Source organism: Echeneis naucrates, chromosome 8 (genome assembly GCF_900963305.1).
Source record: "Echeneis naucrates chromosome 8, fEcheNa1.1, whole genome shotgun sequence".
Taxonomy (NCBI): Eukaryota; Metazoa; Chordata; class Actinopteri; order Carangiformes; family Echeneidae; genus Echeneis; species Echeneis naucrates.
In genome coordinates, this window is record NC_042518.1 from 5,795,479 (window position 1) to 5,813,464 (window position 17,986).

Below are 17,986 nucleotides of genomic sequence, written 5' to 3' on the forward strand. Positions count from 1 at the left end.
GATGACACCACTGCAGTCCTGAAGCACCGTAAATCAAATTAGCTGCCTTCGTAGCCGAAGACATAGCCAATAAAATGGCAAAGCAGCTAATCTGTATGTATATTGCAGTTGCATCATCTTATCTTGATATGCTGTCTAATGAACTTCCTGGCTTAATCAAATGTAGGACTGCGTTGAGTGTTATATATTCACTGGCTCTTAATAATTAATGAATTAATTTTATGGCTGCTAATACAGAAAATCGGTGCTGAGCCAATTTAACTTATGTCAACTGTTGTCTCTGCCTGGGAAAGCAAATAATGCACAAAGTATAATAATTTGTGCACACAATATTATAATGATATACATGATTATGTTTCTTTCTTTGTTCCTTTTTGTATTAATGTAACAGACCCATTGTTAATCCTCTCAGAAACGTGTAGAATTTAATCTTTTCTTTAAGATAGATGAGCCGATTTAAGTTTAGTGCCAACCTGTCACTGCAGTATGATGTGAATGCTGTCAGGCACTCAGAAGAGGAGAGCAAAATACTTGCTCCAGGTGAAAAAGAGAAATTGAGTCCAGTTTAATGTTATTTGGGAGGGAGTGGGGGGGGGCGTCTTCTTAGTCAGGACAGAACATGTCATCTCTTCAGCTGTTACAGTGAATACTTGTATGAACATAAATAGGCTGAGAAACAACAAAAGCTTCTTTTCTCTGATGATGGAGAGAAGCAGATCAGACCGCTTTCCTGCTTTCTTCACCAAATATGCCTAATATGCCTGCTGTTAGATTCAAAGCCACTTAGTATGTATTTTTAGGACGTTATTTTGGGGGTTTTTTGAAAGTCAGAGTTTGGACTCTAGGTGGGTTTTGTAAGATGCGGGGATCCCCCTCGTCGAGGTCTCCCTGTAGCTGGTGTGACCTTGAAGTCTGTGAAGAAACTGCAGCAGCCACAGCTAAAAAGGTGCCCATCTACAGCAGGTTTGAGAGAGTCATCGCCGCGTTTTTTCTAATGCAACGTGATTTGGAAAGCTCTCTTTGTCTGAACTTGAACGATTTTCACTGAAATATTGAAACCAGAGCTGGCCACATCAGAAGTACTGCCTGCCAGCATACATGCATGATCATAGTACAGAAAGCTCAATCATTCATCACCTGATGAGCTCTGTTATCTGTGCCTCCTCTGACCTCCATTAGGCTACTAAATCATGTCAAAACGTCCCTCTATTTCTGACATTATAATTTAATAAAGGTGTTGAGAGAGGAGGAAAAAAAAAGAGAACTTTTGTGTTTGGTCGGTCTCATTTCCTTTTCCTGCTCATAATTTCCCTCTTATCTGTCACAGACAGGTTTGTGAATGAAATAGAATGCCCAAGTTCCCCACAGAAAGGTCACTCCTGATGAATTTTAATTACAAATTGGCAGCTGATGAAAATCTGGCTTCCAATGTAGTCAACTGCGTTTTGATTGATAACATTTGCTCACTCGTCGCTCGGGGAATAAAAGAAAAGCAAAACATCTGGATGTGAAGGACGGGATGCAGATGGAGCTGGTTACGGTGTGGATACTGCTCAGGATGCATCAAGAAGTGTTTAGTGTTTAGCACCCACTGCTGCACTGTGGTGAAGATCTATATGAAATGAATGTATATGTATTTAGTGCTTTGCTTCGTGTTTTTCTTGAACGTGAGCAGTCTTCCCTGAGTCCTGCTTTAATATAATATTTGCTTATTGATGGCATGGGATTATGCAGATAGCTATTTTTTTCTATCTTCCTTATGTTTGATCAGATTTGCTGCCGTAGCATTTGCATCATATTGTGTGTTGTGCTTGTGTGTATTTGTGTGACCTTGTCCTTGAGGTGTCCTTACAAATCAAGCTGGGACCGAAGGGAAGAGGAGCACAAGCCCGAGGTAGAAGCTACGGAATAAAACCTTTCATACCTCGTTCTAACGTCCGTCAGAGCCGTGTAGTAAAACTTCAGCGGCGTTGTCACCTTGCAGCAGTGTTACAATACTGTTAAATTTCTCCTGCACACTGAGTCTGTACAGCGGAGCAGCAGTGCAGAGCTGGCGTTGCTTTTGTCCTTAATGAGCATAATAAATCAGCCAGGATGCTAAATCACAATAAGCCCTTTTACAGGAAGTGACAAAGGAGCTTCCACTTGCACAGCCCAGTAATTGAACAACTTTAGTGCAAGTGAAGGGGAAAAAAAAAAAATCACAGAGATAAATGATGGTCATATTTAGTTTTGTTGAGGGTGGAATATCCTTCAGATGAGTCTATTTAGACCTGTAAGAGAGGGAAAGGAAGGAAGGGAGGGGTCATGGGTGAGTAGCAGATGGATAAGGAGAGGAGTGCTCTGTAGGATGTCTGCTGCATGTGACCATCCAGTGGACCGGCTTCAAATCCTGCTGAGGATACTGAGATTTTTCATTTCGGCAACCGGCTGCTCTCTGTCCAGCATTTTCTTTGTTTTTTTTTTTTCAGAATTACCAGGCCCTCCAGTGCTGAATGTAGAAACATTATCGTAAGCCACGATTGAGCAGGATTTGTCACTGGAAGGGGAAGCAGTTTACCTGAATTAATGGAGGTTTGTGTTGTGTTCCTCTGTGCTGCTGCTGTGACCCTGGCTTCCCCCCTCGATGCCCTTGTAACACCCCCACACTTCAGCCTGGTATGTGAAGCAGCCATTCCTCGGTGGGGTTTTTATTTTTCGTACACCGATTTCTCTCTCCATAATTAAGCAAATGCCCAACAAAAGGCTACGCTGTCCTTGGAGAGATGTGAGTAATGCTGTGACTTTGGGCATCATATCTACCCTTTGAAATGACGGCTCAATCTATGTTTGTGTCCTACTTTCGCTTCCCTGCTCCCTCCCCAGTATTCTTTTTGGTGGAGAGCAGGAAAGTGATTTCAGGGGCGCTGGGATGTATTCACTGAATGAATGCTGTACAGTAAAAAAAAAAACAAACAAAAAAAAAAAAAACGTGACCCTTAAACACTGCTGATGGGAGGTTTGCATCTGTAGCTCCTGCAAGAAGGTGGAGGAGTCGTTTTGTGCTCCGCATTGAGCCTTAAGGCCGGTTGAAGAGATAACACAGTACGGGGTCAAAATAGCTCAATTGTGCTTTCCTCACTGATCAAAGATATGCTAGGTGCTTCCTCCCTGTGACTCAGATTTCAGCTTCTCTTTATGTCTAGATCCACATGGGGTGGGCGTGTTGTGATGATCACCTTTTGAATGTTACAAACATGTCACCTCAGTGTGAAGCTGACTCTGTTTGAGCATCTTTTTCCAGAAACAGAAGACTCCCATTGGCAAAGCAAGCTGCGCTTGGATAACACATTTTTCTTGCTCTTTGAAGAGCGTGTTTAGATGGTGGTCCCCACAGAGCCCGGTGCACATTCCCTTAAACAGCAGATTTTGTACCAAAGAACTCCTGAGGATGATGTTACATAACATTATATATAATAAATGTGTTGTCTTCTGTGAGAATAACTTTGTAGCCTCAGGAAAAGGGAAAGCATGAAGAATGAGGGTCACCGTTGTACATAGATTTCTTTTGAATAGCAATAAGCTAAATTGTTAGGTTTGTGAAGAAAACCGCGACCGATGTTGGATTTCAGCCTTCCACTGGACCAGGAACTCCTCTTTGTCACTTTCACGAGACTTTTAAAGCACATTTTTGTTTGGAGAGATGAGTTCACGTTAAAATGGTTGTCCTTGACTTTTTGGTAGAAGTGGGTCAGCTTTGTATCAAAGCCTGGATATCTGTGTGGCTTCCTTATGCATCCTCATCAGATTCACCTCCCCTCCTGCTGTTCACTTCTCTCCCAGGGAATCCTGTCTCCCCCCCTTCTCCGTAAAGGAGTGAGGCCAGACCTAAAAATAGGAGCCGCTGTTCTCCCTGTTCTTCCCCTGCATACTAACCGCCTTCTGTGTTCCTGACGCAAGAGACCCACAGTTTTTCACCCATTTTGTCCCTCTGCCAATCCATCATTAGTACCAATCTACTGAGAATAGCTCCTGTTTCTCTTCGCCGCCGTGTCTGCCAGTCAGGCTTTTGGGGCAAACACAAAGGTCACCTTCACCCAGAGCTCTTCTACAAAGTGGGCAAATTGAACCGCTCTGCCCCTGTGCCCACCGCCATGCCGTCACTGTGCATTTACACAAGCACACCCACTTCCTCCCATGTCCTACATTTGTAGCCAGCAATGCCAGAAAAAGAACTTAAGCTTTTTATCCACAGTAACACTGGTTCACTGACTGCCTCTAGTCAGCCTTCACTGGTGTTCAAATCAGAATGGCCCCTGGTAATTTTAGCTGTATTATTATAGATTACATAATTCTATTATTATTGCTAATGCGTAAATGTTCCACCTCAGCTTAAAAAGGGGACGTGGAGCATTTACACATCATCTTGATTTAGAGTATTTGATGTATTTTACAGACATTTTCAAGTCTTAATTTGTATTATAAATCAATTCAGCCGTTATCTGTTCTAAGTATGGTATTGATAATTAGAATAGGTGGATGATGGATGGTGTTGCTGACACAGGGAGAGGGTGGGACGCACCCTGGTATGACATATAGACATATGAGGACAAACAACCAGGCTGAACATGCAAATTCCACAACCGCACAACCACTCGGCCACCGTGCTGCCCACTGTTTTAAACATAGTTTTCAAATGAATATAATAAAATCCAAACTATATTTTCACCTGAAGCGCAGCGGGAATAGTTTTAAAGCAGGAAGTGGTTGCTCTCAATATAAAACATTCAGGAACTGGTCTAAAAATACTTAACGGATGATGAAGTAATGGAGAGTGATTATCTAATAGAAACTGAGAGGTAGATAAGGGGGCGAGATATGAAGCCAGTTTTTTTTTTTTTTTTTTTCCTACACTGGAGCTGGAACAGTCCAAAAGTCAGTTTGCCAACCTCTTGACGAGACAGAAGGAGCCCAGCCAAGGATCAGACTCACGGGGATTATTTATAGAGTTGAGTGGGCTTCACGGACAGAGGCGTGGAATGTGTCAAGACAAAATGCATCACTGATCAAAGCTTGTACAGAGACATGCTCTTATGTTTGCCAAACACCGAGCAGAGACGGGGGTTTGGAAGAAAACAATTGCCCTTACTGAAGGCTCGATGTGTGCTGTGCTGTAGTAAGCTAGCCTGCTCTTCTGCCCACACACAGTCCTCGGCACCTACACAGGTGAGTGGACTTCACTGAACACTCGCCAATTTTAGCCTCCTTCTCTTTCTCTCCTCCAGCATCTAAATAGCCCGCAAGCTCTGGATGTTTAAAATACATACACCAAGGGTGTTGGGTCAGTGAGTGTGCTGCACATGGAGGCAGGTGTGTATCTCCACAAAAATATGCTGGTTTTATGGCGAAGCAGCGTGCATGTGGGTGTAAGTGAGGAGATGTAGAGGGGAAAACAGAACCTCTCCCAGCTTGTGGCGCAGGCATTGTCCGCATCCATTATGAATGTTTGTCCCCTCGTGAATGTCTGTTTAATGCACACCTCGAACGAGATGGAGGCAAACATAGAATCACTATCAAGGTCAGGCGTGTGTGTGAGTGTGTGTGGCGGTCTGTGAATACCGCGAGGCACATCTGTCAGAGGACAGCAAAGGATGCTGTTCCCTCTTTACTCCCCCTCCGTCTCCTCCTCTTTCTGGCCCTGTTGAGGAAGTAGAGGAGAGGCAAAAGTGAGATGAGGTGTAGGAAGGGTAGAGGAGGGGAGAGGAGTGTAGCAGAGGTGTCCTGTACTGCAGCAGCAGCAGCAGCAGCAGCAGTGCAGCTCTCTGGTGGTGGACAGGGGCACTTCTCTCTCCCCACCATTCACTGCATTGCAGACAGCAGTCAAGGTTATGCCTGTGCGGCCACGTTGACAGAGGCTGAGGTTTGAGAATGATGTTCCAAGCATCTGTGATCAAGCTTTGGCCAACTTGCGGCCTCTTTATCCTGTAATGATATTATTTATAGCCAAAGAACATTCATGTTCAGATCTGCAAATCCCACAAGTACCACAACAGTGCCCGGTGATTCTGGTGCTTAAAAGGCTGCGTCGTGTTTCTCTTACACTTCACAGATAACATCTATTTTACTTACCTCCTTGTTGCCCAGTTGCTTGCAATTTTTGACAGACTGTCATTTTACACAAGCATTGTATCTGAGGTGGAGGGTGAATGCTGCAGAGATTTGTGGCGCAGGACTGTCATGGTGACATTTGTCATTAATCAGACTCCTGCTCATCCTCGGCTTCGTCTGCCTGGCTACGATAAACATGTCAGTCTCAGCTATGCTGTAACACAGTATGAGAGCAAGCAGGACATGGTCAGTGCGTCGGAGTGGGCCTGAGCAAAGTTTCACTAAAAGTGCATAAGAGTAAGGACACATCTGGTAGCATCGCATGAGCGAGCCACGATAACATTCTCACTTCCTGTTGAAACAGAGCTGTGATCCCACATAGACACACTGAGAAGAGACAGTGCCGAATTTCCACATCCTGTGTATCTCTCTCTGTCTCTGTGTGTGGTTGTGTGTGTGTGTGTGTGTGTGTGTGTGTATTGTGCATGTACCCAACAGAATTCCTCAGGCTTCCCCTTTTTGTTGTGCCCGAGGCTCAAAACAGCTGCCTTTGTCAGATATTATTGAGGAAGTGATGGATCATTTCCCGCTGGGTGGAAACAGTCAGCGCACTCTTGGACTGACCTTAATTGTTTCCCAGTACCAGTCGTACCTCTTTATTAGTGTTGTATGACGGGATATATATAGAGAAGAACAAACACCAACAGGAAGCAAGAAAAGTCAAACTCCTGTTGTAGTTTTGTGCATTGGTACACTTTTATTTTTTATTTGCATATTGCCGTTCCTCCAAATTTCAAATTGTGCATCAATTAAGCTAATAGAAAAACATTTGGAGGCAAAGATGACGTGGTGAACAATAATAAGTAAGCAAGTGCAAGGAGAAGTCGTCAGTGTATTATCCTTTCACTGGTCATCGGTTTTGTAAACACACTTTAGTGCCACAGTCCCCCACACCTCCTTAATCTCTGGCAAATGCAACCAAACTCCAGTGCCAGTGGCTGAAAACCATTTGGGGAAATGTGAAAGCACTGTGGTAATAATTGTAATGTGAGGAATACTCCGAGATGCAACAACACGGTTCAATTAAAGCAATGCTGACCATGGGGGGGGGTATTAAACAGTTATCTGCCTGGGCTCGATGAGTGCTTCCAGCAGGGATAGCTGTGAGGGGTTGGCACACAGTTCTTTAGCATATGTTGATGTTGTTGTTGTTGTTGTTTTTGTTGTTGTTCTTGTTTTGCGACTGTTGTCAGTTTAAAACACAGCAACTCAAATTATAAGTGACTTTCATGGTCGGGCTTCGTGGAGAATTTTTACAACACAGAATCGTCAGCTAAACACAAGACCAAATTATCTGAATAAGCTAAAAGAGTTTACAACTGTTCTGACATTTTTTTCACAGTTCTTTCATGTACAGGAAGTGAGTAATCCAAATCTAAAAACTGAAAAAAATAACAGTTTCCTACGCAGAGTAGGAAGTAAATCCTCATCTGACTTCTTGTTTGCTTGGTGAGTTCATTAGAAAGTGAACAAAAAGCTATATATAGCTGTCGAGAATAAGGTTTAACTGTGGGGAGTGAAAACCTCGGGATGCTGAAAGATTTTTTTTTTTGTTTGCATTTGACAAGAACAATGGTCTCCAACATAGTACAGTGCCATTGAATGCATGCTGCTTCTTCTTTTTTAAGCTGTATAGAGTCCAGTGGGAGTTCAACCCTGTTCAAACCTGCTTTCTCTGTGTATTCCGTTCAGTGACACATTAGCTGAGCCTGTGAGAGAGAAATTAATGTAATAAACAACCTTCAAACATCCTCCATTCATGCAGGGAAAGAAAAATGAATGCAGAATCGAAAGGACATTTTAAGGGAATCCAGGGTCAGGCAACCCCCCTTTGCCATATGTAGGGATTATTTTTTTTAGATATGTATTTAACACAGCTTCTTTAGAATTACTAACATGACCTGACATGCACACGATAAATCAGAGTGAGTTGCAGCCGAGCCTGACAGCAGACGCCTTGCTGGCAGAAGAGAATAACTGCAGACGAGCAGGACGGGAAGCTGACTGTGAGGAGATCTTGAAGGGGATTTGAGTTGAGCCTGAAACAGAGTCTCCCTCTCCCTTTTCTCCCTCTTTCTATCTCTGTCTCTCATGCTTAGCAACAAGCACGCACACCTGAGCACACACACAATCTCACCTGAACGGAGATTATGAAATAGGCTCTGCAGGAAATAATTGGCCCCGTTGGTGTGCATATACAGGCACACATGTGCAATCAGTTGTGCGGTGAAGTTGGATAGGTGTGGTATGATTTATGACCCAAACCTGCACAAATTGCCGTGCATTGGATTGTTTTATGAAAATAAATGCACTTTAAGGCACAACGGCTTTGTGGCTGAAGTATAGAAGTGGGACTGCAGCACTCTGGGCTTTTTCCTGTGCTTCTGCAGCTCGATAGCATTGACCTCCCCACGCTCATAGGGGCTGTAATTAGTGCGACTGTGTGATGTGCTTTGGCCTGTTCAAAGTTCTCTGAGGGATTTCAACTTATTATCTGAGCACAGAAAGAGTGGTAAGAGCACGGCACAATGTATCACCTGGATGGAAATGTTAATCCATTTGGGACGAGCACTATCCGCATCAGCATACATTCCCTTCACGCGATCCCTCTCAGACCCCTCACTTCGCCCACCTATTCACGCATCATTCTTCTTGCTCTGCAAAGTTCGCTGTAAGATGGAGCGACGAGTTGCACAATGTGACTAGCACTGAGAGAATTTAAGCAGCCGCCCACATGAGAGATTATTATGACAAATGGTGACAGGCCTGACTTCTCTCTCCCTCAGACTTGCTTTCCTCTGTCTGTCTCTCTCTATTCCCTCCATCCCAGCCTCGCTTCTCCTATTTGCAAAATCTCTACTCACTTCAATGATGCTTTATTGGCATGACATATAACAATACCATGTTGCCAAGGCAAATTGTTACTGACATTGTATTTATCCCTCCATCCCCCATGTCCCCATGTGAGCATTTAGTTTTTCAATTCAAATTAATTTGTTTTATGGGGATTGAGATTGCAGGGCAAGCCAAACCATCTTACTTTCTGTCACATGCTCATTTTATCTGTCTTTCCTGCATGTACAAAATCTTGGCATCGCTTCACTCTACAGCTTTGGTCTCTCTCCATGAGTGTTTTAGGGAGTCTGTTAGGGCTGCAGTGATGTAAGCTGTGTGTGGCAGAATTCAGATGTCAGTCAGTGTAACCGTCTCGGATGGGGGAAGGACGAGGCCCTGTAGAGTGTGGGGGTTGGGGGGTTCTGTTGATGACCTCCTACCTACCTCACCCACGCAGACCTGGGCTAAAGGAACGATTCAGCGCTCCGAGGCAAATGTCTCTGCTTTTGGCTTCCACAAAAAAAAAAATAAATAAAATATCTTCTTATTTTTGGCTGCAAAATGATTGTTGTACTTTTATTCTTGTCCTTGTGCAGATTTGGGGAATATCTTGCCCTTACCACATTTGATGAACTTCACTGAAAACAAATGACATTGATGGATAATGTTGCTATCACTGTAATGATTCCACCTGGATGCGTTTTTCGAGTTGCATCCAGACAGTACATGTGATGAAAATCATTAATTTGATCTTTAGAGTTGGGGATATTTTGGCCTTAGTTGTAATTTTACCATTGAAGGAGAAATATCAGTTCCTTACACAGGGCATGATAAAATGTTAGCATCAAAAGCACAGTCAGCCTGTCTGTGTGAGTTTGATGTTCGCCGTGTTTGACATGTCACTATGTGCATCAGAGGTGTAATGTGGCCGCTGTGTCTAGTTCTCTGTCAGGATGTTCTGTGTATGTGCAGACTTTGATCCTGGGATCCTTCAGCACACATGGAGACAAACACAACACATACACTGTGACTCAGAATTTTCGGAGCACATCATCGGGAGGGCTCCTTTCTATCTTCGCTCCCCATTACCCACGCACCCCTTTTGCTTTATTCAACAATGCACATATATGCACACATGCATATACACACACACTGTGGCTCTGTGGGCGAGAGCAACAGAGCTGTGCCTAACTGCTTTTATGCGGACCCGTTTTAGAAATGAGATATGATAGGAAAAAATAGAGTAGCGAGTGGCAGGCAGCCAGGGAGGCTGTGACAAGGAGGACGGGTGGTTGGAGTTTTGGAGGAAGTGGGCCACCGCGGAGAAAGAGCCACTATGTCCAGAGTCCCACAGGAAGAGCTTCAGGGGAGAGATTCATCCTTCATGTGTTCAAAAGCAGACTGAGCAGCCCCGCATTCCGGTTATACTTACATCTGACAGTCCTGCGCTGAGACATGCACTCTCGTTGGCCCCCAAATGTTAAATAGGCTGTTGTTCTGTATTTGTATTTTTGTAAAGAAAAAGTCAAGCAAGCGGGTCTCTAGTTTTGCTTGTGTTTCCTGAAGTAGCAGGTGATCAAGCCGCTGAGGAAACCCTTGGGAGTTTTTGTCACATGCACAGACACTCTGCAGAGATGAAGCGGTCTCTCTGATGGTGATTAATGAGTGGCTTTAAGAGTTCACACATAATAAATTATTATATAATATACAAAGATAGAAAATCTATAAAAATAGCATGTCCGTTGTGAGCATGTGCCATTTTAAAGTGTTATTGTTTTGGCACACTCCACTCAGCAGGGCACTGTAGTGTAGCAGCCAACCTGAGACCTCATGTTGCATTAATTGCTTCCCAAGAGTTAAGTCCGCCGATGCCCAGGGTGCTCAGCGTCGCGGTTTGACAGCAGTGATGGGAGAGACAGTGTTTGACAAACCACTGCCCTTCAGAGGATGTTGGGAAGCAGGAACGCACCGCATCGCACCAAGCTCCCCCGTCCCCAGCAGCCTCTCCCATCCATCAGGGAGTGTTTGACCCAGCCCGGAGCGACCAGCCTTACCCGGAAAAGGGGGGAGGTGTGGAGGATTACCAAAATACTCTCACATCACCGCGGCAACAGCAGCAAGAGCAGCAATGGGCAGTCAGGCCAGGAGCAATGGAGCAGCCACACACAGAAATACTGACATCTCTACCAGGAAAGACCCCAGGGGCTGTGAAAAAATGGTGAGAGATTGCTGTGTGGATTATTGCGGGGGGAAATGGCAGCTGCATGTAGGCAAATATAGAACAGAGTGAAAAAGGACATTTAAATTCAACAGAAATTTTTCTTATTCCTTTTTTGACATTATTTATGCATATGTCTGCAACACTGATATCACTTACTAGCTTAGTAATTAATCCTCTACCTCTAGGTCACCAGTCTTGAAATTAAATTTTGATTGAAATTTAAAAAAAAAAAAAGTAATAAATTGCCTGAGGAATCTCCCACTTTTTCTGCTTGGTTTTGATGGAGAAGTTCAGGCTAACAGCATGTCATCCTGCTATGCCTGGCTAATTGTACCACGAGACACAATATTTCCACCCGCCCCCCACCCTGCCTTAAAGAAGGTCTGGAAACAATCACAACTGAAGCGATTTCCCTGCCTTGCTCAGTCTGTTTTTCATTTCACAGAATTTTCCCCACACATCCCCAGTATCCCCATCAGCCTTAACGTCCATCTGGCTTATCGTGCAAACAGCTTCAGAAGAGTCTGAACCGTGTCTCTTTGGTCTGTGTTTGTTTGTTTGTTTGTTTGTTTTTTTCTTTTAAGTCGATGAGAGCTGTTAACTTGTTTTCTGTTAACATGATGAGAGGAGCAGGCCAGTGGCCGTTAAAGGGCACGACATTTGGCCTGAAATGTGATGTTTTGATTTTCGACTTCTAGATTAATCTCCACTACAAGCGACATGATGTGTGGAGGGCAGGTGATGTTTTGGAGGAAATGAAAGCATGACTAAAGGGTGGTCGAGAGATTTCAATGCTGTTGTACCTCTTTCCTGAAATGGTTCATAAGTTCTTCTCACTCACAGGTTGCCTGTAAGGAGGGAACTGAACTGAGCCAACAGCTCCATCCTTACTGTCAGTCTTGTCGAGGTTTAACAGGCAGATCGTTTGCCCCTTGTGGCCCCAGTATGTGGCGGCAGCGCAGTGATCCTCATCCTCAATCCTCAATAACGTGTATTTCTATTTTCATTTTCATCTCTGACGGATTACATATGTGAAATCATGACATTGAGTAGTCATGTGTGAGGAAAGAGATAGAGGTTATAAAACAAGGGCAAAACCAGAGAGTGATGATGGTGTCATTTCTTCGGCTTTGAATCAAGTGCTGCTCATTAATCGTGGCGTCATCTGCCTCACCCAGCATCAGGTAGAAGATGGATTTCCCTGGCATGTTTCTCTACAGCTAGCATTGAGCCATGTTCCAAGGGGAGATCCATCAGACCCCGTACAGGTAGTCCTACTCCACAAACGGAGGAGGGCATTCTCACCTCTCAACAGCTCTGTGACTTTCTAACAAAAACGAAAGAAAGGGGAGATTAGACTTTAACACTGAAGGTGCTGAATAGAATAAAATATCACCACCAACAGCAGAGCATTTCTCTAAATTCTTCTGTACAAGAATCTGTCTTCCGCCCGAGTTCAACAATGAGAGTCTGGTCAGGTTTTGTGTGTAGAATCTTATATGTGTAACAGTAATTTGTGGATTGGTTGAGGTTTGATTTTAATGCACTGCTCTCTGTAACATGCATTATTCAACAAGCACATTTTCCAAGCCCCAAACCAGGCCATCTGCATTCACGCTATCTAACTAACCACAGTCCTGTGTGGAAATAGAGCAGTACTGTCTGTCTGCTGTCTGCCAGCAAGACTCACAAATCTAAAAGCTGTAAAAGTTTGTCCGTGGCAAGTGGTGTTTTTACTGCTTTCACAAGTTTGTCCTCTGCCTGGGGTCTTGGAGATGGTCTTCTCAGACCTTCAACAAACATTGCATTGACTTTGGCAAGAGATGTATATTTCCCACATGAGGTTACCCGGCATTAATCTTTAACCAACAAATCTCACAGTTTTAACTTTGTCTGACAGTGAAACCGTTGAAACTTCAGCCAGACCAAGACTCTACAATATCTCCAGCCTTTCCCCCCGTCATTATGGCAGGTAGTCCTCATAAAAAAATAAACTAAGCAGCACGACCTGCTGCACTTTGCTATGATTTGTCCTGAGGAAAAATCCCATAGGGTCCCTCTCTAATCATGAAGTTATACAATTTAAACTATGAGCAGATTTATTAGATGAAAGGAGGCTTTTTCAAAAAGATTTTAAAATGTGATCTCAAAAATGAAGTCACTGATTCTGCAAACTTCACATCTTCAGACAGCCCAGTGCCTCTTTGGACTGTTGGTTTAAACCTGATTATATGAAGTTTAAATTGTCTCTTTAGCAGCATAGCAGCTTGAATTGGGATTTTTCTTGAATGATTCAATGTGCATATGCTGTATCTACCTTGGTGTAAAGCTGCTCTGTAATGAAAGGGCAAACTCCACCTTTTGTCTCCTTTCTCCTCTGAATAGTGGCATAATTTCACTGGTGTTCACTGCTATCTCATGAATGAAATACAGTGTTTAACCAAGAAACCTCTCTCTACTCCGACCCTTCCCTTTCCCTTTTTGTTTCCAGGATGGCTCCAAACAGAGGCAGGTGAGGAAGAAAACCGTGTCCTTCAGCTCAATGCCCAGTGACCGGAAGATCAACAGCACAGCTGCCTGTATGGCCTTTATGATGGAGGGCTGTGAGATGAAGAAGGTGCGCTCCAACTCACGTATGTACAACCGATACTTCCTGCTGGATCCAGACATGCATTGGCTCCGCTGGGAGCCGTCCAAGAAGGATTCAGAGAAGGCCAAACTTGAGATCAAGAGCATCAAAGAAGTCCGTTTGGGAAAGAAAACTCCTGTTCTGCGCAGCAACGGACTCTCAGATCAGTTCCCAGATGAATGCGCCTTCTCAATCATCTATGGAGATAACTACGAGTCCTTAGACTTAGTAGCTAGCACTGCAGATGTTGTCAGCACCTGGGTCATGGGCCTGAGGTATCTGGTGTCTTATGGACGGCACACTGTGGACATGGCAGAGCCCAGCCAACCAAGTCTACGGACCTCATGGATTGGCTCGGTGTTTGAGCTGGCAGATATGGACAAAGAAGGACACATAGATCTGTTCAGGGCCACCCAGATAATTAAAGGGCTCAACCCAGGAATGAAAGAGTCAAGGATAGAGCTGAAGTTCAAGGAGCTTCAAAAATCAAAAGACCAATATGGAGAAGCAATTAACATAGACACCTTTGTGGAGGCATACTGTGAACTCTGCACACGGCCAGAGATTTTCTTCCTGCTGATGCAGTTCTCCAGCAACAAGGAGTACCTGGACAGTAAAGATCTGATGCTATTCGCAGACTTGGAGCAAGGTGTGGAAAGTGTAACGGAGGACATGTGCAGGGATATTGTTCAGAAATTTGAGCCATCTGCTGAAGGCAGGGAGAGGAGCTACCTCTCCATTGATGGCTTTACACACTACCTCCTCTCCTCTGAATGCCACATCTTTGACCCCCAGCACAAACGTGTGTGCCAGGATATGACGCAGCCTCTGTCCCACTACTACATCAACTCCTCACATAATGCCTCCCTTCTGGAAGACCATTTTTGGGGTTCATCAGACATCAGCAGTTACATCCGTGCTCTGAGAATGGGGTGTCGCAGCATTGAGGTCATTGTGTGGGATGGCCCTGATAATGAACCGGTGGTGTATGTAGGTAGTTCCGTGGCCTCACAGCTCGCTTTGTCTAAAGTCCTGGACATTATTAACCAATATGCTTTTGAGAGCTCTGAGTATCCCCTGATTCTCTGCTTGGTGACCCACTGCTGCATCCCACAGCAGAGAGTCATGGCACAGCACATGAAGAAGATTCTTGGTGACAAGCTGTATGTGGAATCCCCCAACAAGGAGGAAAACTACCTACCCTCCCCTGAGAAACTGAAAGGTAAAATCCTCATCAAAGGCAAGAGGCTACCCCCCAACTGCAATGATCCTGAGGGGGATGTGACAGATGAAGAGGAGGGCCTGGAAATGTCCCGGAGAGTGGGAGCTGATGAGAAGGACCATCTGAATGGTTTGTGCTGCAAGAGACTAAGACTGTGCAAGGAGCTTTCTGATCTGGTGTCTCTCTGCAAGTCGGTCCAGTTCAGGGACTTTGAGATATCTAAGAGGGACCAAAAATACTGGGAGATCTGCTCCTTCAATGAGGTGGATGCAAACAGATTTGCTAACGAGTTCCCGGAGGAATTTGTCTGCTATAACAAACGCTTTCTCTCCAGGGTATATCCCACACCTATGAGAATTGATGCCAGCAACATGAACCCCCAAGATTTCTGGAAGTGTGGGTGCCAGATTGTGGCCATGAACTACCAGACCCCAGGCTTGATGATGGACCTCAACCTTGGCTGGTTCAGGCAGAACGGAAACTGCGGCTACGTTTTGCGGCCAGCCATCATGAGAGAGGAGGTGTCCTACTTTAGTGCCAATGCTCGGGATTCCCTTCCAGGGGTGTCTGCCCAGCTTCTTCACATTAAGGTCATCAGCGGGCAGAATTTGCCAAAGCCTCGCGGCTCTGCTGCTAAGGGTGACGTAGTGGAGCCCTACATATATGTGGAGATTCACGGCATCCCTGCTGACTGTGCAGAACAAAGAACCAAGACGGTGTCCCAGAATGGTGACAACCCAATTTTTGACGAGAGCTTTGAATTCCAGATCAATCTACCAGAACTGGCTGTACTGCGCTTTGTAGTGCTGGATGACGACTACATTGGAGACGAGTTCATTGGCCAATACACCATCCCATTTGAGTGCCTACAGCCAGGCTATAGACACGTCCCTCTACAGTCTCTTACAGGAGAGTTCTTACCCAATACCACTCTGTTTGTCCATGTAGCCATTACCAACAGGCGAGGTGGGGGAAAGGCACATAAGAGGGGTCTCTCCGTCAGGAAGGGTAGGAAGGCCCGGGAGTACACAACCACCAAAACCACAGGGATCAAAGTGGTAGACGAGCTCTTCAGAGCTTCCACACAGCCGCTCAGGGAGGCCACAGACCTCAGAGAAAATGTACAGGTAAGATGTTACATGAAACTATTCATACAGCAGATAAAAATCATCGCTGATGGGCTTGTGTGTGATTGCTGATATGTTGGCATAATATCTTATCTTCCACATCTAAATGCAAAAGTATGTGAGAATGGTGGCCTGTTGCATAATATACACCAACAATTATAACTGATACTACACATCAGAACAGAAAATTGAAACATCAAACACAAATTCTCGTCACTGGGTTAATCACCATGTTGTTTAGTGCCACAGCAAATGCATGTCAGTTCCCTGGTTTCCTGAGCATTACAGTTACTATTTTAAATCAGTTTAAATAGAGTTTTTCTGGGAAACAGGACCTTTTTGACGAATGTTCATGGCTGTCTGAGTATTTGGTTCAAAATTAAGATGTGAAAATGCAAAGCAGTCACCAAGTATGAAACCACCCAGTGTTATATTGCTTCAGTGCGTCCAAACTGATTGGAGTGTTTCTGATTAAACTAATTGTACTTGCTGTTGTGGATAAAGGCTCATCGCTAATTGTGCTCTATTAATGTTGGAGAGGAGTATGATAATAAAGTGATGTAGCTGTACAATTATAAGGTTTATGAGTAGTGTAATCATTAATTAGGGGACAGTTACTGCTCAGGGGAGAGGACTGGATTTGCTTGGCAATTAGCGCACTAAGGTAAAACGACTCTGGATGAGCAAATGATGATTAGTAACCAGAGCATATATATGCAAAATGACCAATAGCAGAAGCATTTCAGTGCAGTTTAGCATTTAGTTTTTGTGGACTGAGGGATGCAATACAAATCTTCTCTCATTTGCTCACAACATGAAGAGAGCCAATGAGCCTTTCACGTGCCAAGTGTTATGTTGTTTGGTTGTCAGTTTAGCGCGACAGACTTACTCTTGTTTTCTCTAACAGTTTTCATGATAAAAATAATATTGTCATGTGTTTATAGTTATTACTATATAATAATGAAGAGGACTAAAGAAAAACATGTTGGCATCTCATACTGTATTTTTCTTCAGAAGCAACTCATCATATAACAGCCTCCATTTAATATATCCGGGTCATAAATACTTACTGTTTTCAGGAAGTAGTAATTGCAGTCTAATGGTTCTACAAACAAAAAAAGAAGACCAAGCTATATGAGCAGACGGGATTAGAGATCCTGTGGCATGCTGTTATGCAGTTTTCAGTTGTGGAACTAGGCATGTTATGGGAGTGGAGGGATATGTTTACGTTCTAGAGGTGAAATTGATCATGTAATTTTAGAGGTTGTAACATCATCAGATCACAGTCACAGGCAATTTCAGGAAAACCACAGAAAATCATTGTGAGAATGCAAGCTCGCGATGAACAATCCTGATAGCGTTTCCCCAAAATAAACGCTATTTTCGGGTGTAGACAGCGTGCAAAGTGTTGCATGCTGGAATCACCTGAAGGTGCGACTAATGGATGCCCCATTTTAGCTCCCAATCTCTGTGTGGATGTGAGTCATCAAAGGGAGATTTTGTGAATAAGACATGAAATATGGTTCACTGTGAACTCTCAGTCCTATCAATCTGACACAGACTAATCAAGAGCATCTCGACCTTTGTAAAACTCCAACTCTTGTTAAATATGGAAGTAATCAAAGATGTGCCATGTGTCACAGCTGACGCTCTAATCTGTTGTGTGGCTTTGAAACCTATTTTATAGCGAATGGCTTTGGAATCTAATCTGTAGGACTACATGAAAAAAAAATGTCAGTGGACAGACGACAATTTTAACCTGATCAAACCGCACCGTTTGAAATGTAAATATTTTCCCTTTGAAT

General features: G+C 44.0%; 1 protein-coding gene across 8 annotated transcripts in view; it reads left to right on the plus strand.

Annotated features, from left to right (window-relative positions):
- Positions 1-17,986, plus strand: part of LOC115047523 (inactive phospholipase C-like protein 2) — a 65,615-nt gene that overhangs the window by 20,634 nt on the left and 26,995 nt on the right. For all 8 annotated transcript variants that reach the window (XM_029508507.1, XM_029508506.1, XM_029508508.1 and 5 more), the window contains exon 2: positions 13,695-16,181. In XM_029508507.1, coding sequence (XP_029364367.1) covers positions 13,695-16,181 — 2,487 coding nt within the window. The remainder of the gene's footprint in view (positions 1-13,694; positions 16,182-17,986) is intronic.